Genomic DNA, 22,421 nt, shown 5'->3' with positions numbered 1-22,421 from the left:
GCCTTAATGCTTTCACTTGACAACTGACCACCTGCTAGCAGGGCTAAACGTAGTAAAAAAACAATACAAATTGTGCATCCCTGCAACAGTGAATTTCTAGTCACCATGGCGACCTGGCGCCTGGGATTTGTCGAGCCGTGTCAGGTGATCCTGGCAGTAACACACTTCCTGTGCTAGGGTAACAACTGTACTTTAATCTGTGAAGGAGCACCCTAGAACAAAAAGTGCTTTAGGACTACAAAACACCTCTTGCATTGCTCTGCTCATAACATTAGGGAGATGGGGTGTTCTGTAGTTCACACAGGTATTCTTGGGAATTTACTTCAGCTCACTACAGGAAGCTTGGAGCTCATTGGATTTCTGGCAGGATCAGCAAGCTTGTTTTGCACTTCTTGAACAGATATAACCGAACACTTTCTATGGTATATTTACCAAAATGGAGTAGATAACAGATTGTCCGGGTTAAAGCATTGCCCTCCCATCTTATCAAACAGCAGTATGGAATCTTCAGCAACCTAAAGGAAGGGAATTATTCGATTTGCTTTCATAGACATAAGAGATCATAACGCTGAACTCCTATTTTGTGTTTTACTATTAAGAATCCTCTTCTCATTTGTCTTTTCCTCCAGCGCATTTACAAGAGCGTTCACCTTCGGGCCGACGTTTAGAGCTGAGAATTCGCAAAGCCGGCGACATTTGGCGGAGTTTTACATGGTAGAGGCTGAAATCTCTTTTACAGAGAGTCTGGAAGACATCATGCAGGTACCATCAGTACAGATTTGTCCAGTGCCCAGGGCAAGGATACAGAACTGCATCCCCTCCCCCACTGTTTCTGCAGCTCTTGAGTGGCTAGCTGCGGCCGCTGGGCCCCATTAATGGAATATTTATTGATCATATAAATGACAAGTCGCCAGTGGCCGCAGATATTTGCTGTCGTCTGCAAAGCCAGCGATTACCGGTGGATGTCCAGCAGCGATCCCCACAGGGAATCGCTGGCTGTGCAGAGAGCCGTAAACAGCTGCGGCTGCATGCGACCTGTCATTATAGCGAATGGGGCCAGCGCCCGCAGCTACCCGCTCAGAGCCGCAGCAGGATCTCTGATTCCTGCCACTACAATTCATACTGGCCCAAATCGCCTGTATTCATGTAGCCTTAGAGCTGAACCCTGGGCAAGTTGATGAATGAGGAGTTGAAATACACATTTTACGTTTTATTTCTTGTGACTTTGATCTGATTTTACACTCTCTGGATCAAAGTGAAATCAAAGTAGTGCAGACACCTTTGCAAAGTCAGTGCCGCCTTAAGTCGCACTAATTTGGGTGCCATTGAAAAGAATGGGCTGTGACTTGTCATGCGATTTTGATGTAGTCGCATGACCCATTACACAAGTGTGAATGGAACCTTAGTGACCACTCTGAGTCTGTTGGGGCTGCTGACATTAAATCCAAGATGGCGGTACCCAGCAGCAGTCTTGGAGTTTTTGGAGGTCTATTTAAGGGAGGCATTTACTGGTAAATAAAATCCATAAAATACCGTATTTTTCGCCGTATAAGACGCACTTTTTCTTCCTCAAAACTGGGGGGGAAAAGTTGGTGCGTCTTATACGGCAAATACACATTTTGCCTGCTGAGTCCTGACGTCGCAATGGGGGCGGTGCCGGTGCGTGCGTCAGTCACGCACCGTCACCGCCCGATCTCCTTCCCGCCGGACCGAGAGAGCCGCCGTCAAAAAGACAGAAGAGGACGAGAGGAGCAGCGCCATGGACGGTTCCAGGAATCCCACCGCCGTCAGAAGAAGAGGACGAGAGGAGCAGCGCCATAGACGTCTCGCAGGCAGCCCAGGAGAGCAGGTAAGTGATTGAAGCCGACCTGTGCCATGCCTGTACCACCACCTGTGCCATGCCTGTACCCTCACCTGTGCCATGCCTGTACCCTCATCTGTACCATGCCTGTACCCTTACCTGTGCCATGCCTATACCCTCACCTGTTGATATAAAATATTTTACTGCAGTATTTGGTTCAGAATCTTTTTTTTATAGATTTTCCTCCTTTAAAATTGGGTGCGTCTTATATGCCGGTGCGTCTTATACGGCGAAAAATACGGTATGTTAAATGCACATTAAATCTCAAAGGAAGATTTTGGTTGAAATGAAGGTAGTGGTGCACCGAAATGAAAACTTGGCCGAAACCCGAAATTAATAGTTTTTAAAAAAAATATATATATTTTTATATATAATTTTTATTCGTCTTTTTAATTAATATCATGAATTTAAATGAATGTGAGTTTATGGTTTGCCATTATTGTCACATTTTCGGCCAATAGGCTGCTCTTACACTGAGCAGTTTTTGAAGCGCTTTGGATTTGAAAAAAAAAACCAAAAAAAAAACAAAAACGAAAAGTTCAAGAAAAATGTATTCCTTTAACCACTTGCCACCCAGGCCAATTCTGACACTTCTCTCCTACTAGTAAAAATTATTCAGAACCTCAAACATTATATATGGCGCCAAACTTCGGTATTTAATAAATCTCCATAGGCGATGTTTTAAAAATGTGTGCAGGTTACTTGTTTAGAGTTACAGAGGAAGTCTTGTGCTAGAATTATTGCTCTCGCTCTAACGTTTGTGGCGATACCTCACGTGTGGTTTGAACGCCCTTTACATACGTGGGCGCAGCGTACGTGGCAGGAGGGCGCTTTAATTTTTTTTTTTGTTTTTGTTTTACTTTTATTTTTATATTTTGACACTTTCCCTTTACATTTTTTTTTATCACTTTTATTCCTATTACAAGGAATGTAAACATCCCTTGTAATAGGAATAGGGCATGACAGGTCCTCTTTATTGGGAGATCTGGGGTCTAGAAGTCCCCACATCTCTCCACTAGGCTGGAATCTCTCAACTAGGCTGGGAAAAAAAAAATGATCTCAGGCTTCCTAGCCGAGGCAAAGGCAGGGTTTGCATCTGCCAGGGCTGGACGATACGTCACAACATCGCACCCGGCCACTGAAGGTCATAGAGATTACCGGGGTCTATCTGGTCCTCGGTCAGCTCTATGGTAAACTTCCGCTGCTGGCGGATTCCTTCTCCGGCTCGCCAATCGCAATGGTTAGTCGATTGAGGGGGGGGGGTAACGTTTCCTCCCACCCCCTGTAAAAAAAAATCAAGCGGCTGAACAGCCGATATGATTGTTTTAACAGTGCAGGCAATCGCTAGCTCAAAAAGATTTCTCTTGCGTCCTCTGACAGTCGCCGCCCACTCATACAGTCTTCACCAATGGGTATTGACCTCTTATCCATAGGAGCAAGCTAGGCATAAGACTTGTTAGAAACAAAGCAATTTACATACACACTTCTAGGGGGCTGTCCCACTGGTCCAATACCCCCCTGCTATCAGCATTCCCAACTCAGTTTGTCTTCTGCCTAGTTAGGAGTAAGATAGGCTATCCCTGTGCTAGGGCTACAGTCTCAGCCTTTCTTCTGTTTTATTACTTTTATTTTCTGCTAAGTGTTTTCTTTGCACTACTAAAATTTTTATTTGTTCCTGCGCTTAGTTTAGTCGGATCTTCGGAAGACTACAGCGTTTGCAGGGCTGGGAATCGGACTGGTTGTCCTGGTGTCCCAGGACAGAGAACCTTATGGAATCCCAGCCCGCCATCCAGCGTTTAGCAAGCTATGTGTACGCCCTGGCCTCGCAAACGACCTGTCCCTGTCCTCAGGGACAAAAGCCCGCGAGGTGGCCACCTTGCTAGGACGCCTCAACTGCGGTTCCGTGCATTACTAGAGTCCTGTTTTGGCTGACTGCACCCCCGCCACCTGGGATGGGAGGCTTCCCGTCGCAGAGAGGCGCCCACGCCATCATGGTACAGTGAGTACATTCTGTGTGGGGCCTCTGTCTGGGGATGACAGTCTGCTGGTGTCTGTGCTCTCCCCTCATGTCTGTGTGTCTGGGGCTCGCATTCCTCCTGGTCCCTGTGGAGGCTCTACCACGTCCAGGACACTCTGTGGGGGGTTGTTGGGGTCCCTAAACCCTGTGGCACTATTAGTGTTTTTTTTTTTTACTAGGGTACAGACATGTGTGGGCGGCCCGTAGCGGTGAAATACCGCGGGGCCACCATTTTGGGTATGGGCGGCTGCTCTGGCTTCACTATGGGTACTTCAGCAGCCATTTTCTGTAGTAGTGTATCGCGCCCTTCGGGCTCCATCTTGTGTGTGGCGGTTTGCTTTATACATGTGTTCGGGGGCCATTTTCCCAGAGCCTCCCATTGATTCCTATGGGCAGCCATTTTTCTTTAGTCCGAGTCCTGTGTAGCCTCTAGTGACATCACTTCCTTTCCTCATGCAGAGAGATCGTCAGCAAGCGTGGTAACACTCCTGGGGGTCTTTTATTGCTGTTTTTTGGGGGATATCTCCTGGCTATGAGTTTTATTCCTACCTGTGGGGTATTTCAGTCTAGCACCTATTGCGGTGGGATCGCCGCTGTTGCGATTTAAAGGGCCAGCACCATAAAAGCTTTTATGGAGTCCCAGGACAGCAAATTCCACCCAGCTTTGGTGGATGATTCAGGTACGTCTGAATCATCTGCGATTGCTGCTGCACTTGCGACTTTAGCGTCCAAGATGGATCTATTGATGTCTGAACGGGATTCTAGAAAAAGGCCTAGGCTTTCTCTCTCCTCTGATTCAGAGTCAGATATGGTTGCCATAGACAGTGTACAGTCTCAGTCCTCTCACTCGGATGGGGAGGCGGGGGATGAGGAGGGGGATGATTCCCCCCCTGGGACGGCCAGAGAACGCGCTGCTATGTCTGCACTTGTTACCACTGTTAAAGATACACTACATTTAGAGGATGAGCCCAACCCACTGGGTAAGCCGTCTTCCTTTGGGACCCGTAGAACCCAGAAGGCGGCACAGGTGTTTCCTTGTCCCGCTGAGTTTCACGAAACGGTGAACAAGCAATGGGGCAATTTGAAACGCAATTTTGTGGTACCAAAACGGTTTTAACTCCATTATCCTTTTGCGTCTCCTACGGATTTACGCTGGTCCGTGGCCCCTAAAGTGGAAAACACGGTGTCCAGATTGAACAAGGCCACTCTTATGCCCACGGAGGATTCTCCGGTGTTCAGGGATAGGCGGATGGAATCTCTGGCTCGCCACTCCTATATGGTGGCGGGTTCCTTGATGAAACCTATTTTGGCCTCAGTGATGGTCTCTCAGGCTGTGGTAGATTTGGCCAAGGTGCTCAGACGCGCGCTTGTGGCTTATTCCGCCCCTCCTACTACTTTGGAGATGGTGGACCAGATTATTCAGGCTGTCCTGTACCTGTGTGACGCGGCCTTGGATGAGGCTCCTTTAGCCGCACCACTGTCTGCTGTCGCGTTGATAACCTGTCGTTTGGTATGGCTGAAGAGCTGGTCGGCTGACCAGACTTCCAGGAAGACGGTGTCTGACATCCCTTATGCGGGGACTCGCCTTTTTGGGGACTCCCTGGACTAATTGGTAAAAGGGGTCACTGGGGGCAAGAGCACTCTGCTGCCCCAGAATCCCAAGGGTAATTTTTTCCACGGTAAGCGGGGCCCTTCCTTTAAACCAAATCAGGGGTCTTTTCGTGCCTTCAAGGCACAGGACAAGGGCAAAATGGTGGCCAAAGGAAGCCTTGGGCGGGCAAGTCAAAAGCTGCCCAAGCTCGTTCCAGGGGTGGGGGGACATCTGCGTGGTTTTCTCGAACCTTGGCTGCTCCGTATTCCAGACAGGTGGGATCAGGAAATCATTCGATCAGGTTACAAGATCAAATTCCTTTCACGGCCAGCGGACAGGTTCTTTCCCTCAAATCTTCATTTGACCCCAGATCATTTGCAAGATCTTCATCGGGCGGTTCAGGATCTTCTCGCCCAGGGGGTAATCGTCCCGGTGCCACATCGGGATAGACTTCGGGGGTTTTACTCAAATCTATTCACTGTGCCCAGAAAGGAGGGCAAGGTACGTCCGATTCTGGACTTGAAAGCTCTGAACCGCTTTGTGCGGGTTCGAAAATTCTGCATTGAATCCCTTCCGTTCGGTGATAGCCTCCCTGAGCCTGGGAGATTTCCTGGCTTCCATCGACCTCAAGGATGCGTATTTACACATCCCCCAACTTCGAGGGTCATCATAGGTACCTCAGATTCGCTATCGTGGAGGAACACTATCAGTTTGTGGCGTTACCTTTCGGTCTCGCTTCGGCTCCAAGGGTGTTACCAAAGTGCTGGCTCCTGTTCTAGCCCTATTACGGGCACAGGGAGTTGCGATCTTGGGATATCTGGATGATCTCCTGTTAAGGTCGAGTGCCAGTCAGAGCCTGTTACGCGATCTGTCAACTACGGTTCAGACGCTACAGGAGTTCGGGTGGACCATCAATGTTCAGAAGTCGACTTTGTCTCCTTCTGTTCGCCTCCCTTACTTGGGGATGGTCCTGGATTCCGCCCAAGCAAAAGTCTTTCTGCCGGAGGACTAGCTCCGGACTCTGCAGAACGAGGTCAGGTCCCTCAGGGACAGCGAATACTCGTCACTCAGGACCTGCATGCGGTCCCTGGGATTGATGGTGTCCGCCTTCGAGGCCATACCGCTTTCACAGTTCCCCACACAATCTCTCCAAGCGGAGATCCTAGTCAGGTGGGACAGGCTTCCTCAATCCTTGGAAAGGGGATATCTTTGAGTCGCCAAGCCAGAGAGGATCTTCTGTGGTGGCTCCAGTCTCCAGCTATGACGGAGGGGGAAGTCCTTCCGGCCGTTGTTGTGGACGATGATCACCACGGATGCCAGTCTATCGGGCTGGGGTGGCGTTCTGGGCACTCTGTCTGCCCAGGGCACTTGGTCGGAGGAGGAATCCTCCCTGCCGATAAACATCTTGGAACTGCGAGCGATCAGATTGTGCTTGCTCCGTTGGTCGGATCATCTTTTGGGCCGACCTGTGCGGGTGCAGACGGACAACGCCACTGCAGTTCCCGGTGATTTCGGCAATTCACATTCTGGGTGTAGAGAATTGGCAGGCTGATTATCTGAGCCGCCAGACCCTGGACCAGGGGGAATGGTCCCTACATCCGGAGGTGTTTCAGATGCTGTGTGCGCGATGGGGATCCCCGGATGTGGATCTGTTTGCATCTTGGCTAAATAACAAGGTAGGAAGGTTCGTGGCAAGAACGCGCGATCCTCGGGCAGACGGCTCGGATGCGCTGGTGGTGCCTTGGAATCAGTATCGCCTGATTTATGACTCCCCCCCCCGATTCAGTTGTTGTCCAGGTTCCTTCGCAGGTTGGTCTCGGAACCGAAGTTGGTGATTCTGGTGGCCCCGGACTGGCCGCGCCGGTCTTGTTACGCGGACATCATACAACTGGTCCTCGAGCCTCCCTGGCGGCTCCCGTTACGGGATGATCTGCTGTCTCAGGGGCCGATCTTCCATCCTGCTTTACGGTCGCTGGCTTTTACGGGGTGGCTGTTGAAAGCCAGGTCCTGAGAGATCGGGTCTCTCGTCGGCAGTCATTCCTACCCTGCTTAAGGCTAGGAAAGACTCGCCCGGTAAGATCTAGTACCGTACCTGGAAGGCTTATTTTGCCTGGTGTGAATCCAAGGGCATCCATCCTCGCTCCTTTTCGGTGGCGAGGGTGTTGGCCTTCCTGCAAACTGGTGTGGACCAACGTCTTGCGCTGACCACGATTAAGGGTCAGTTGTCTGCACTGCCAATCCTTTTCCAGCGCCCCTTGGCGTCAAAACTCTTTGATACGCACCTTTATTCAAGGGGTGCGTCATTTGACTCCTTCTAGGAGAGCGCCTTTACCTCCTTGGGACTTGAATTTAGTCCTGTCAGTTTTGCAACGTCCTCCCTTTGAGAGCATCCGGGAGATTCCTCTGCCTGTGCTGTCTCGGAAGGTTGCCTTCCTGGTGGCGATCACATCTGCCCGCAGAGTGCCGGAGTTGGCGGCTCTGTCGTGCCGCTCTCCTTACCTGGTTGTTCATAGGGATAAGGTGGTCTTGCGACCTAACCAATCTTTCCTTCCTAAGGTGGTTTCAGATTTTCACCTTAACGAGGATATTGTCTTGCCTTCGCTGTGTGCGAATCCTAAACATCCTAAGGAGTTTGCCTTGCATTCCTTGGATGTAGTCTGGGCAATCAGGGTGTACCTGTAGTCCTACTGAATCCTTCAGAAAGTCGGATTCCCTTTTTGTCCTTCCCGAGGGCCCTCGGAAGGGTATGGCTGCGTCTGCGGCAACCATTTCGAAATGGATCAGGCAGATGATTGTACAGGCCTATTCTATTAGGGAACGGGTTCCGTCCTTCCCTGTCAAGGCCCACTCTACCAGAGCGGTGAGTGCGTCCTGGGCTTTCCGACATCAGGCTTCGGTGGCCCAGGTGTGCAAGGCAGTGACTTGGTCGTCCATGCACACCTTTTCCAAACTCGACTAACTTGATGTTTCTCTTGCGTCCTCCGACAGTCGCCGCCCCTCACAAGTTTTCACCAATGGGTATTAACCTTGGCTCCGCAGGAGTAGCTAGGCATAAGATTTGTTAGTAACAAAAGCTTTTAGCATAGACACACCCCTAGGGGCTGTCCCACTAGTCAATACCTCCCTGCACCAGCATTCCCAACTCAGTTTGATCTTGCCTAGCTTAGGAGTAGCAGGCTTTCCTGTGCTGGGGCTTCAGTCTCAGCCTTCTACCCTTCTTTTGATTTTATTTCAAAGTGTTTTTTCTTTACTTTACTAGCTGTTATTTTACCAGCTCTTAGATAGGGATCTTCGGATGAAGATGATCATGCGGAGCTGGGTCTCGGACTGGCCACCCTGGATCCCAGGGCTGAGGGCCAGATGGATCCCCAGCCTGCCATCGAGCGTTCAGCTATGGTTCGCCCTGGCGCCATGAACGACCCATCCCTGTTCGCTGCAGGGATGCTGCCTGTGAGGTGGCTACCTCACTGGACGCTTTCTGCGGTTTTGTGCTGCCTGCGTCCCGGCTATGGCACTCCCTGTCATATGAGGACAGCGGTTTTCCGTTTATGGAGGCTACCCCACGCCATCCGGTACGGTAAGCACCTTTTTCTATGTGGGGGCCTCTGTCTGGGGTGTCAGTCTGCTGTACTGTGTGTCCCCTCATGTCTGTGTCGTGGGCTCCCTGATGTATCCCTGCGGGGTTAATATTTATTCACTGTAGTGAGATGGGGACCCCTCTCTTTCATATGTCACCTTGTGTGTTCTGAGTGCAGACATGTATGTGCGGGGACCGCTACGGCTGAGCGCCGCGCGGTCCGCCATTTTCACTGTGAGTGGCATGTTGGCTTCACCCTGGGCCTTGTACAGGGTTGCAGTGCGGTGCTTTTGGTGCTGATCGCCGCCATTTTTGGTGTGTGGCGGGCCGCTCGATCCGAGCACATGTCGGCGGCCATTTTCTAGAAGCCTCCATTGATTCCTATGGGAAGCCATTTTCCCTGAGCCAGCAGCAGTGTTTATAGTTCAGCCTATCTCTGGAACAGCGATCAGTGGCAACGCTCTGCGAGCTCTGCAGATGATCTCTCCATGCCTTCCTAAATCAGCTGTTTTCTGCCCCTGTGGGGATCGGTGCTTGTTGTGGGCTTTGCGGTGGGCTGCGCTCGCCGCAGCGCTTAAAGGGCCAGTACCTTTTTATTCCACACTTGTTAATTGACATGGGTTCTCTGGATAGCTGGTTCCCCCAGCCTGGTGGGGGACCCTGGGTCTGCTGAACCCCTGCTGTGCCTTACTTGGCCGCTGTAGTGACATTTTTGGTGTCATGGATGGGGGTGCGGATGGCTGAACGTTCTGCATAGTAGCGGGCCAGGTTATGTGGCTGCTGTGACTGGCTTGCCCTTTTCGGGGTCTCGCTCATCTCTGGACCTTTTGGGGTCTGGAGGGGAGGCAGAGGTTGAAGGGGTTGATACGTCTCCCCCAGGCTCGCCTGAAGAGCTTGCGCTCATGGATGTGCTGCTCCCTCCCATAAAAGATCATCCTTTAGGATACATGAAACCCGCTAGTTGGCGCAGGTTTTTTCCCTGCTGATTGAACAATGGCGCACTTAAAAAAAAAAAAAAAAGCCCTTTACGGTGCCTGGTCATTTTACACTGCTTTACCCTGTTGCGCCCTCCACGGAGGAGCGCTTGTGTGTGGCACCCCAGGTGGATCACGCTGGGACCGTGTTGGCCAGGGTTACCCTGGTTTCCACTGAAGGATACCCCGGTTTTCCGGGATCCTACGGACGGGAGGTTGGGGTCTCTTGCCCGCCATGCTATATGGTGGCGGGCTCTATGCTCTAACCTATTTCGCTTCCGTCATGGTGGCTCAAGCGGGGGCCGCCTGGACTGAGGGGCTCTGGCGCACCCTTGTGTCTGCTGCTGCACCGCCAGCTGCGCTGGCTATGGTAGTCCTGCTCCATCAGGGGGTCTTGTACTTTTGCGATGCGGCCTTGCATGAGGCCCCTTTCGCTGCACGCCTGTTTAGTGTCGCGGTGCCTACCGTCGACTGATCTGGCTGAAGTGTTGGTCGACTGACCAATTGTCGCGGAAACCGGTGGATGGTTTTCTCTGTGCTGGGTCTCGCCTTTTTTGGCGAGGCTTTGGATACTCTGGTGAATGGAGTCACTGGGGGCAAGAGCACTCTGTTGCCCCAGAATCCGAAGAACACGTCCTTTCGCGGCGAGCGGGGCCCCGCATTTGGACCCTCTCAGGGGTCCTTTTCGTGCCTTTAAGTCGCAGTCCAAGGGTAGACCCTTCGTAAAAGGCCAAGGTGGCCGGAAGGAGCCCTGGGAGGGTAGCGAGAGTCCGGCTGCGCCCCATTCCGCTTCTGCCTGAAGGGACGCCCTCACCCGCTTCTGGGGTGGGGGAACGTTTGTGCGTTTTTCCTCCAGCCTTGGCTGTCCCGCCTCGGGACAGGTGGGTTCAGGAAATCGTTCGAACGAGATACGAGATCGGACAGGTTTTTTCCTCAATTCTTCGGCTGTCTCCTGGGCGCATGCAGGATCTCCTGGCCCAGGGGGTGGTGGTCCCGGTGCCTCCCCGGGACAGGTTTCGGGGGTTTTTACTCCGATTTGCTCACTGTGCCCGATTTGCTCACTGTGCCCAGTAAGGAGGGCAAAGTATGTCCGATCCTGGACTTATGAGCTCTGAACCGCTTCATGCATGTTCGGGAGTTTTGCATGGAATCCCTGCGCTCGATGGGGTTGCCCTGAGCCCGGGGGGATTCCTGGCCTTTGTCGACCTGTAGGATGCGTGCCTGCGCATCCCCAATTTCGAAGGTCGCCAGAGGTGCCTTCGGTTCACCATTACGGAGGACTGTTGCCGGTTCGTGGCATTGCCTTTCGGTCTCGCTTCGGCTCCACGGGTTCTTACCAAAGTGCTGGCACCTGTTCTGGGCCTGTTGAGAGCCCAGGGCGTTGCGGTCTTGGGTTATCTGGATGATCTCCTGTTTAGATCGAGTGTCAGTCAGAGCCTGCTGAACGCCCTGTCCACTACGGTACAGGCGCTTCAGGAGTTCGGTTGGACCATCAACGTTCCGAGTCGACGCTGTCTCCTTCGTTTCGCTTTCCCTGTCGGGGAATGGTTCTGGACTCTGCTCATGCTAGAGTGTTCCTGCCGGAGGGAGAACTCCGGACTATTCAGGATGAGGTCAGGTCCCTCCGGGAGACCCGTTCCTTCTCACTCAGGACCTGTATGCGGTGCCTGGGGTTAGTGGTCTCGGCCTTCGGGGCGATTCCCTTTGATCGGGATTCACACGCGGTCTCCCCAAGTGGAGATTCTGGCCAAGTGGAAAATGCGTCCTCGGTCTTGGGATCTGAGGGTTTCGTTGAGCGCCGAACCAGAAGAGATCTTCTGTGGTGGCTCCAGTCCCCGGCTGTGTCGGGGGGCAAGTCTTTTCGTCCGTTGCTATGGACGGTGATCGCCACGGCTGCCAGTCTGTCGGGCTGGGGTGGTGTTCTGGGCAACCTGTTTGCCCAGGGAACTTGGTGGGAGGAGGAATCCTCCCTTCCGATCAGCATTCTGGACTTGGGAGTGATACAGCTTTGCCTTCTCCAGTGGTCGGAACGACTTCAGGGCCGTATGGTTCAGGTTCAGACGGACAATGCCACCGCGGTGGCTTACGTCGACCACCAAGGGGGCACCAGGTGTGCCCGAGCGGCCAGGGAAGTGACTGACATTCTGTCCTGAGCCGGAACTCACGTCCCGGCGTTCACGACAGTTCTCATTCCGGGGGTGGGGAACTGGCAGGTCGATTATCTGAGCCGCCAGACCCTGGACCAGGGGGATTGGCCCCTACACCCGGAAATCTTTCAGATGCTGTACGCGAGGTGAGGATCCCCGGTTGTGGATCTGTTTCGTGTCTCGGCTGAACAAACTGGGGGAAAGGTTTGTGGCAAGCATGCGCGATCCTCGGACGCGTTAGTGGCACCTTGGCATCAGTATCGGCTGATGTATGCCTTTCCTCCACTTCAGTTGCGATCCAGGCTCCTTCACAGGTTGGCCTGAAAACCGCACGTGGTGTTTCTGATGGCACCGGACTGGCCTCGCCGGTCCTGGCACACGGACATCGTTCATCTGGCTGTCGTGCCTCCGTGGCGCCTGCCACTGCGGGAAGCCCCTCTGTCTCGTTGACCGATCTTCCTTCCTGCTTTACAGTCGCTGGCTGTAACGTCCTGGCTGTTGGAAGCCAGGTCCTGTGGACGGGGGTCTCTCCCCTGAGGTCCTTCCTTCTCTACTCACGGCTAAAAAGCCTTGTCTGGTAACGTTTATTACCGTGCTTGGAAAGCGTACTTTTGCCTGGTATGTGTCCAGGGGGTTCTCCCCTCGCTCATGCTCGGTGTCGAGAGTGTTGGCTTTCCTTCAGACTGGTGTGGTCCAGCTTTTGGCGCTGGCCACGATAACGGGCCAGGTCTCTGCACTGGCTGTTCTTTTTCGGCGCCCTATGGCGTCTCATTCCTCATTCGCACCTTTGTTCGAGGTGTGCGTCTTTTGGCCCCTCCTCGGAGGGGGCACTTACCTCCGTGGGACTTGGACTTGGTTCTGTCCATGTTGCAGCGTGTCCCCTTTGACAACTTCAAGGGGATATCGTTTGTCTCTGCGGTCTGAAAAGATTGCCTTTTTTAGTGGCGATCGCTTCGGCTCGCAGGGTGTCAGAGTTGGCGGCGTTGTCCTGCCGTTCTCCCTACTCGGTGGTTCACAAGGGTAAGTTGGTCTTGCGACCTCACCCGTCCTTCCTCCCTAAGGTGGCTCTGGCTTTCACCTTGGTAAGGACATTGTCGTGCCTTCGCTCTGTGCGAAGCCCGTGCATCCTAGGGGGTTGCTTTGCATTCCTTGGATGTTGTCAGGACGCTCAGGGTTTCCCCTGTCGTCCGCTATCCTTCCTGAGGGTCCTCGGAAGGGCATGGCGGCGTCTGCGGCGACCATTGCCAAATGGATCTGACAGTCCATTGTTCTGGCCTATACTTGCAGGAACGGGTTCCACCCTTCCCTGTTAAGGCGCACTCTACCAGATCTCTGAGTACGTCTTGGGCCTTCCGGCTTTGGGCCTTGGTGGCCCAGGTGTGCAAGGCTGCGACTTGGTCGTCCGTGCACACTTTCTCCACTTTTTTATAAGATGGGTGTTTGGGCATTGGCCGATGCCTCCTTTTGGCCGCAAGTTCTCTGTGCGGCAGTGCTATAGGGACCCTTGTTTATGGGTCTTTGGCTGTGGGGGTGTTTCACTACTGGGTTGCTTGTTTTCCTGGGTTGTTGCTCATGTTGAGCAATTTCCTGTTGCCCAACTGGTTCTCTTACTGTGCGTAAGGTTCCTTTCTCTGATGTGGGTACTGCGTTGCTGTTTCTGCGGCTGTGTCTCCCACCCCTCATGTCTACACTGCTTTGGGACATCCCATTGGTGAAGACTTGTGAGGGGGCGGCGACTGTCGGAGGACGTAAGAGAAAACGGAATTTTTGTAAAATCTTACCGTAAAATTCCTTTCTCTGAGTCCTCCGACAGTCGCCGCCCCCCGCCCCTCTTTTGGGGTTTTTGTGTACTCTTACTGCTATGCTACCAAACTGAGTTGGGAATGCTGGTGCAGGGAGGTATTGACTAAGGGGACAGCCCCTAGGGGTGTGTCTATGCTAAAAGCTTTTGTTACTAACAAATCTTGTGCCTAGCTACTCCTGCGGAGCAAAGGTCAATACCCATTGGTGAAGACTTGTGAGGGGGCGGCGACTGTCGGAGGACTCAGAGAAAGGAATTTTACGGTAAGATTTTACAAAAATTCAGTTTTTTGGCATCAGCAGATGCCTCCTTTGGCTGCAAAGTTCTGTGTGTGGCAGTGCCTTGAGGGGGCCATGGCGTTGGCCGGTCCCCGTCTGTTGGGGTTGTTTTCCCCCTTGTTTATTTGCTTTTCATGGTTGTTTGCTCCAGTTGAGCTTTTCTGTTACCCGGAGTTTTTACCTTTCTGTTCAGATAAGGTTCCTTTCTCTGACCTGGATGCTGCGTTGCCTTTGTGACGGTTGCGCTTCCCACCCCTCATGTCTACACTGCTTTGGGACATCCCATTGGTGAAGACTGTATGAGTGGGCGGCGACTGTCAGAGGACTTGGAGAAAGGAATTTTACGGTAAGATTTTACAAAAATTCCGTTATCTGAATGTTGCCTGTAACTGCACCCATCATTCAGATATCCCCAGTCAAAATCCACAAAATCATGTGACATCGTAATTCCTACACCTTTCACCTGATTTGGATGTAAATTCCTTTTGAATTAAAGCTGAAAGTCTGCAGTTAAAGCACATCTTGTTTGTTGCATTTCAAATCCATTGTGGTGGTGTATAGAGCCAAAAAGATTAGAATTGTGTCGATGTCCCAATATTTATGGACCTGACTATAATATATATATATATATATATATATATATATATATATATATATATATATATATATATATATATATATATATATATATATATAATATAATATAATCTCTCCTCATGATGTAGTGTTACAATCCCCTAGTTAGATTCAGACTTTTATTCCCCAGCTGTATATTTTCAGGACCGTTTAAGTTTGAATTGTATCTGTGGGTGGCGGGGCAATTCTTAGTCAGGATTTTTTAATGAACTTTGACATTTTATTTCTAGGTGATGGAGGACCTATTTAAAAGCACAACCTCAGCATTGCTTAGTAAATGCGCTGACGATTTAGCCCTCTTCTTCAAATACATCTCCCCAGGACAGAAAGTAAGTATGATGTCATAGCTGCATAGTCCTGGATTTTCATAGTCATAGGGTTTTGTAGTGTTCTCATTATCAGAACTTCATGAATCTGGCCTCTAGACTGGCCACCTTAAAAAAAAAAAAAAAAAAAGGTACGCTGGACAACCTTGCTATTCAGAGCTGTGCCCAGGTCTTCCCTTGGACTAAAGAACACCACCTCAGTCTTATGTTATGGAAATGAAAGGGGGAGGATATTCTCTAGTTCGGTAAGAGGGAACTGAGCAGTACTGACAAAACAGCTTGGGATTTCCGTGCAGCAGAGGCGGTGTTGTCAGATCGTTAGAGGAAGCCCAGGAGCTCGCAGGATTTCTTGCAGGTCACCAGGTATTTTTCTGTATTTCTGTCATGTTTTTATTATTACTCCCAGACATGCACTTTTAAGCAATTTGTAATGATAATTTTTTCATAAATAAAATGTCATACACACCTGCTCTGTGCAGTGGTTTTTTCAAAGAGCAGCCCTGACCCTCCTTTTTTCAGGTCCCCTTCCAGTGCTCCTGGCTCCCTCCCTGCATAGTGCCGAGGTGAGCAGGGAGTGCTGAGCAAGCTATGGGGTCACTCATGCTGGCCTGCTCCTGAGCTGTGCTGTGTGTGTCCATTGAAGCACACAGTGCAGCTCGGCCCAGCCCAGCTCCCTCCTCTTTGGCTGTGGTTGACAGCAGCAGGAGAAAATAGCTCCTGCTCTTCCTTCTGAGCCAGTGAGGCGAGAGTGAGCAGCAATGCTGCTCTTGTGCACAGTGCTGGATTGACATTGGGCTTAGGTAGGTGTAGGGGAGGGGGGGCTGGGGGGGAGCTGCACACAGAAGGTTTTTTACCTTAACACAGAGAATGCATTAATTAAGGTAAAAAAAAATAAAATAAAATAAAATCCTCTGCCTTTCAGAACCACTTTAAGACATCTCTGTTTTAACTGGCATTTCTTGTACCAAGTTTTAAAGTACAAGGAATTTTGGTGTAGGCACAGGCCTCTTATGAAATCTTCCAAGTCACAGAAGTGTTTAAAGCGGAGTTCCGGGCACGAAAATGTTTTTTCACTAAACATACCCCCGGGACAGTCAGGGCTAGTACATTCCACAATGGCTAGCCTCTGATCTGTCCCGGTTCGCACTTACCTGCAAGAAGAAATACTCACTTATAAAATTTCTTCTCCAGCGTTGCCATCTCTGTTGTGGGCAGCTGAAGCCGGCGCGATCCTCTCCTGCGTCCTCTTCCGTGTCTTCTTCTCCCAGAATGCGCCTGCACTGGCCCCTCTCATCACTTCCGGTGCGGCGCCGCATTCCTCCACAGCTTCTGGGCATGCCCACAGCTCCCAGGAATCATCGCAAGTCAGGAAGTGACGGCGGAGCCGCGGCACAGAGGGAGGAAGTGCAGAATAGGTGAGTATTTTCTATCTAAAATTACAAGGTGAGTGAAAAAAAAAATATACCTAACTATCCAATTCCTTTTCAGGTGAAGAAGATCCAGTGGATGGGCACAAAATTGATTAGGTCGATTTTGTGCCCGGAACTCCGCTTTAAGGAGGACTTTTCCCCATACGCATGAAAATTATTTTCCATATACCACTCACCTTTGGTGCTGATTTATCCAAGATAAATATACTCACAAGCCCAACAAATCTTGCGTTGCCCTTTTCTCACCCGCTGCTCATCCGCATGTTCTTCCCCAAGCCACTGTCTTAGTTTTCTTCATCAACCTCCTTCTAGATCTTGCAGCTGGCCTCTGATGACATAGTACCAGACCTTGTGTATATGCAGATGGAGATCTGGCCCCATGTCCCAGGGATGTCCAAACTATGGCCCTCCAGCTGTTCAGGAACTACAATTCCCATGAGGCATTGTAAATCTCTGACATTCCCAGACATAACTAGGCATGATGTGAATTGTAGTTCCTGAACAGCTGGAGAGCCGTAGTTTGGACATAGCTGTCTTATACAATACTGTTGCCATATTGTCAGGAGATGTCCACTCCCTCAGCCTCCTGGGAATCACACAAAGCATCGCAGAATGCTGCAGAACGATATTCCAGCATTATGGCAATATTTCGGCTTCGTGCACATGGGCACATTAGTGGTTTACATTAGAAAATTCAGGCTTTTTTCCATGCTGCGTGCAAACACCTATAGGCATTAATGGTGTGCGGCCATACATCGGTGCCAAGAGTGGAAAAAACATGTGCATGAGGCCTTAAAAAAGATATACTCTATGTATGTATATATATATGTGTGTGTGTGTGTGTATATGTATATATATATATATATGTGTGTGTGTGTATATGTATGTGTGTGTATTAGAGCTGCACGATTCATTGTTAAAAGATCAGGATCACGATTCACCCCCCCCCCCCCCCCCCCCTCACAATCTTAATCCGGCATTTCCATTTCCACAATTCATGTAACAGTGCAGAGCCATTCTCTGCTCAAAACTGTCAAAAAAAAAGGGCAACTGGCAAAATTTATCACAACATTGCTCAGCCCTGAGATAAAAAGAAACATTGATCTAAAAGAACCAAAAGATACAAAGGAATGAACTTTAGTCTGCAAATGAGGTCAGTTTAACCACTTAAAGAGGTTGTGAAGTCAGAAGGTTTGTTATCTTGATGCATTCTATGCATTAGGATAAAAAGCCTTCTGTGGACAGCAGCCCCCCTAATACTTACCTGAGGTCTCTCTCTGTCCAGCAATGTCCACGGGTGTCTCAGCCATCCAAAATTCTCCCTCCTGATTGGCTGAGACACAGAAGAGGCTCCATTGGTTCCCACTGCTGTCAGTCAAAGTCAGCTAGCAAGCTGCTTGCTGTGGGGGCACTGAACAGGAGGGAGGGGTCAGGAGCGCAGGCAGGGGACCCGAGATGGGGAGGATCTGGGCTGCCTCTGTGCAAAACCAACTGCGCAGAGGAGGTAAGTATAACATGTTTAGTATTTTTATAGAAAAAAAAAAAAAACAAGACTTTACAATCACTTTAAAGACTAAGGCTTTTTCTGACACTTGTTGCTTACAAGTTAAAATCAGTATTGTTTGCTAGAAAATTGCTTAGAACCCCCAAACATTTATGTATCATTTTTTAGCAGAGACCCTAAAAAATGACTTTTTTTTTTTTTTGCTCCTCCCTTGGTACTCTTTGGATCAGGTATACCACCCTACCAATCTGTATTCAATGCCGAAAGCCATGGGAGCTCCCCAGCCTGAAGCAGACAGGTTCCTCCTTAAACTAATATCCTTAAATGCACGTGGCCTTAATATACCAGAAAGCGATCTAAACTCCTATTTTCTCTTTCGTTCTTTGATGGACACAGCTCCTGGTATTCATAACCATTGGGTTATACTGCCCCCTACAGGAGTAGAACACCAGGCAGAAAATAATTCTGGCTACACCCATGGGCAGTCCTAGGGGGTATACTCCCTCTCTCTGCTATAGCCACTCAGTTTTGTTACAAGTAGTGTCAGGAAAATTATAACTCCACAGAGGGGTGGGTGCTGTGTCCATCAATGAACATCAGAGAAATGGATTTTAGGGTAAGTCAAAAATCCACTTTTTCTCTTTCCTTCATTGACGGGCACAGCTCCTGATATTCATAGCTATTGGGACGTCCCAAAGCAGTGTTAAGCATGAGGGGTGGGAACAACCCAAAAAATTCCCAAGGCTAAACATTAAATTGGAGTTCCACCCTAAAATTATACTTACCTCTTACTTATACTTACCAGTTTTTTTTTTTTTTTTTTACTTACCTTGTAGAGAAAATATACTTACCTTACTTCCTTCTTCCTCCCCTCGGCGGCCACGGCGATTCGTCACTTCCTGGCGTTTGCAATGATTCCTGGGAGCTGAACGTCATCGCTCCCAGGAATCAATGCGCCTGCACCGGCCCCGACGTCAGTTCCGTTGCGTGCGCGTCATTACCTTCTAAACAGCTTCTGGGCATGCCCAGAAGCTGTGCAGGGATGACGCGCGTGACCCGGAAGTGACGGCGGGGCCGGTGCAGTGCATCGTGGGACCGAAGAAGGAAGAGGACGCAGAAGAGGATCGCGCTGGCTTCAAGCTGCCCACACCTGAGATGGCAGCGCTGGAGAATATTTTTTCAAGGGAAGTATTTCTCCTAAAAGGTAAGTGCAACCCGGGACAGATCAGAGGCTAGCCATTGTGGAATGTACTAGCCCTGACTGTCCCGGGGGTATGTTTATTAAAAAAAGTATCCCCTGGGTGGAACTCCGCTTTAAGAATTATTTTTCGAGAAGGGAGCTCTCCAGACTTACTCCTCTCTTGCTTCCCAAATGTTAAATAACTCATTTCTTTTCTGGTCCTACCTTCAAATAAGACCCTTTTTTAGGACGCCCCACTCTCATCTACCGGTGGTCGAGGCAGCACACACCTTTTGAAGCCATATGCACACGAAAAGAACCACAAAGGCATTTCATTCCAGACATCTATATGATGTTTGTGGACTGCCAACCCATCTCTAACAAGGCTTGTCAACAGTGGCACAGAGACCTTCACACCACTTTATCAACAAAGGAATGGGAACGTATCTTCCTTCACACACACAAGGGGACAATCAATGTCTCGGCACAAGAAAACTGATTTAAGATTTTCTCACTATGGTATAGAACCCCTGCCTGATTACATAAGATGCCCATGCTCATGCTGGAGATGTAAAAATGACATAGGCTCTCTCCTGCATATATGGTGGTCCTGCCTGGCACTCCAAACCTACTGGAAGGAGGTTCATCACCTCATTGCTCATATCACGAGTTACACTCTGGACTTCTCCCCAGCCAAATGTCTGCTACATCACACATCACTTCCACTCACCAACTTCCATCACTCCCCCAACAGTATCAGACTGGCTCCGGTGCGTTGGGAAAATTGCTAAAATGGAGGAGCTTGTTCATCAGGCTCGAAACTCCTTCAAAATTTACAAAAACTTGGGCATGCTGGCTCCATTTTGTGAAAACAGCAGAGTACTCCAAAGCTCTGGTTCACTCATGATTACCCCCTCCGTCTGGCCTTGGAAGGGTGGATGGTAATTTATTATACCCCCCCTTCTCTTTTTCTCTTTGTTCTACCCTCACAAATGGATATATCTGATCCCCTGCCTTCCAATATATCCCCACTGCCCCTGCCCCATCTCTTCCCTCGCCTTGCTTCCTTATTAATTACCCTAACCTTCCCAACTACAGCAGGGGAAAAATATTCCTTCCTAAACCCCCGAGAGGCATTCGGATATTCCCTGGATCAATTTTACCTATAAATATTAGTACCCATTTATATTATGTACACCCAGGAAAGAATCCAGGCCTTTTTTAAAGCAATCTAGTGAGCTGGCCAGAACCACCTCTGGAGGCAGTCTATTCCACATTTTCACAGCTCTTACTGTGAAGAAAACTTTCCGTATTTGGAGACTAAATCTCTTTTTCTCTAGACGTAAAGTGTGCCCCTTTGTCCTCTGTGTTGTCCTTAAAGTGAATAACTCAACACCAAGTTCACTATATGGACCCCTTATGTATTTATACATGGTGATCATATCCCCCCTTATGTATTTATACATGTTGAGCATATCCTCCCTTAATCTTCTCTTCTCAAGAGAATAAATTCAGTTCCTCTAATCTTTCCTCATAGCTGAGCTCCTCCATGCCTCTTATCAGTTTGGTTGCCCTTCTCTGCACTTTCTCCAGTTCCCCGATATCCTTTTTAAATTCAACCAATTTATGGATATGCCTAAATTATGCATACCGACTGTTATATTTTTTGTTGGAATTCTGAAACCTGAATAAAATTTCTTGGTAAAAAAAAAAAAAACGAAACAGTAAAGTTAGCCCAATTTTTTTGTTTAACATGAAAGATGATGTTACACCAAGCATCATGAGAGAATCATGATTTTTATTCTAAGCAAATAAATCGTGAGTCTCATTTTATCCATATTCTAGCTCTAATATACACTGCTCAAAAAAAATTAAAGGAACACTTTTTATTCAGAGTATAGCATCAAGTCAAGTAAACTCCTGGGATATTGATCTGGTCAGTTAAGTAGCAGAGGTGGTTGTTAATCAGTTTCAGCTGCTTTTGGTGGTAATGAAATTACCGGGTGCATTAGATGGGCAACAATGAGACAGCATCCAAAACAGGAACGGTTTTACAGGTGGAGGCCACTGACGTTTTTTTTTTCCTACTTCTCTTTTCTTACTGTTTTTCACTAGTTTTGCATTTGGCTAGGGTCAGTGTCACTACTGGTAGCATGAGGGGATACCTGGACCCTATAGAGGTTGCACAGGTAGTCCAACTCCTCCACGATGGCATATCAATACGTGCCATTGCCAGAAGGTTTGCTGTGTCTTAGAGCACAGTCTCAAGAGAATGGAGGAGATTCCAAGAGACACGAGGTTACTCTAGGAGAGCTGGACAGGGCCAAAGAAGGTCCTTATCCCATCAGCAGGACCAATATCTGCTCATTTGTACAAGGAGGAACAGGATGAGCACTACAAGAACCCTACAAAATGACCTCCAGCAGGCCACTGGAGTAATTGTCTCTGACCAAACAATCAAACAGACTGTGTGAGGGTGGCCTGAGGGCCCAACGTCCTCTAGTGGGCCCTGTGCTCACTGCTTGACACGTGGAGCTCAATTGGCATTTGCCATTAAACACCATTGTTGACAGGTCTCCCACTGGCACCCTGTGCTTTTCACAGATGAGAGCATGTTCACCCTGAGCACATGTGACAGACATAAAAGGGTCTGGAGAAGCCGTGGAGAACGTTATGCTGCCTGTAACATCGGTCAGAATGACCGGTTTGGTGTTGGGTCAGTGATGGTCTGGGGAGGCATATCCACGGAAGGACGCTCAGACCTATACAAGCTAGACAATGGCACCCTGACTGCCATTAGGTTTCAGGATGAAATCCTTGGACCTATTGTCAGACCCTACGCTGGTGCAGTCGGTCCTGGGTTCCTCCTGGTGCACAACAATGCCTGGCCTCATGTGGCGAGAGTATGCAGCCAGTTCCTGGAGGATGAAGTTATTGATACCACTGAATGGCCCCCACACTCCCCTGACCTAAATCCAATAGGCCACCTCTGGGGCATTATGTTTCGGTCCATCCCACGCCGCCAGGTTGCACCTCAGTCTGTCCAGGAGCTCAGTGTGCCATTGTCCAGATCTGGGAGGAAATACTCACTCCAGGACA

At 49.7% G+C, this 22,421-nt stretch overlaps 1 protein-coding gene across 2 annotated transcripts in view; it reads left to right on the top strand.

The window, feature by feature from the left end:
- NARS2 (asparaginyl-tRNA synthetase 2, mitochondrial) overlaps positions 1-22,421 on the top strand; it is a 178,679-nt gene that overhangs the window by 34,916 nt on the left and 121,342 nt on the right. For both annotated transcript variants that reach the window (XM_082245293.1, XM_082245292.1), the window contains exons 7-8: positions 630-762; positions 15,113-15,211. In XM_082245293.1, the coding sequence (XP_082101419.1) occupies positions 630-762; positions 15,113-15,211 (232 nt within the window). The remainder of the gene's footprint in view (positions 1-629; positions 763-15,112; positions 15,212-22,421) is intronic.

This window comes from Pelophylax lessonae (assembly GCF_965119305.1).
Source record: "Pelophylax lessonae genome assembly, chromosome: 2".
In the NCBI taxonomy this organism is placed as follows: domain Eukaryota; kingdom Metazoa; phylum Chordata; class Amphibia; order Anura; family Ranidae; genus Pelophylax; species Pelophylax lessonae.
This window is presented reverse-complemented; position numbering and strand designations above follow the sequence as displayed.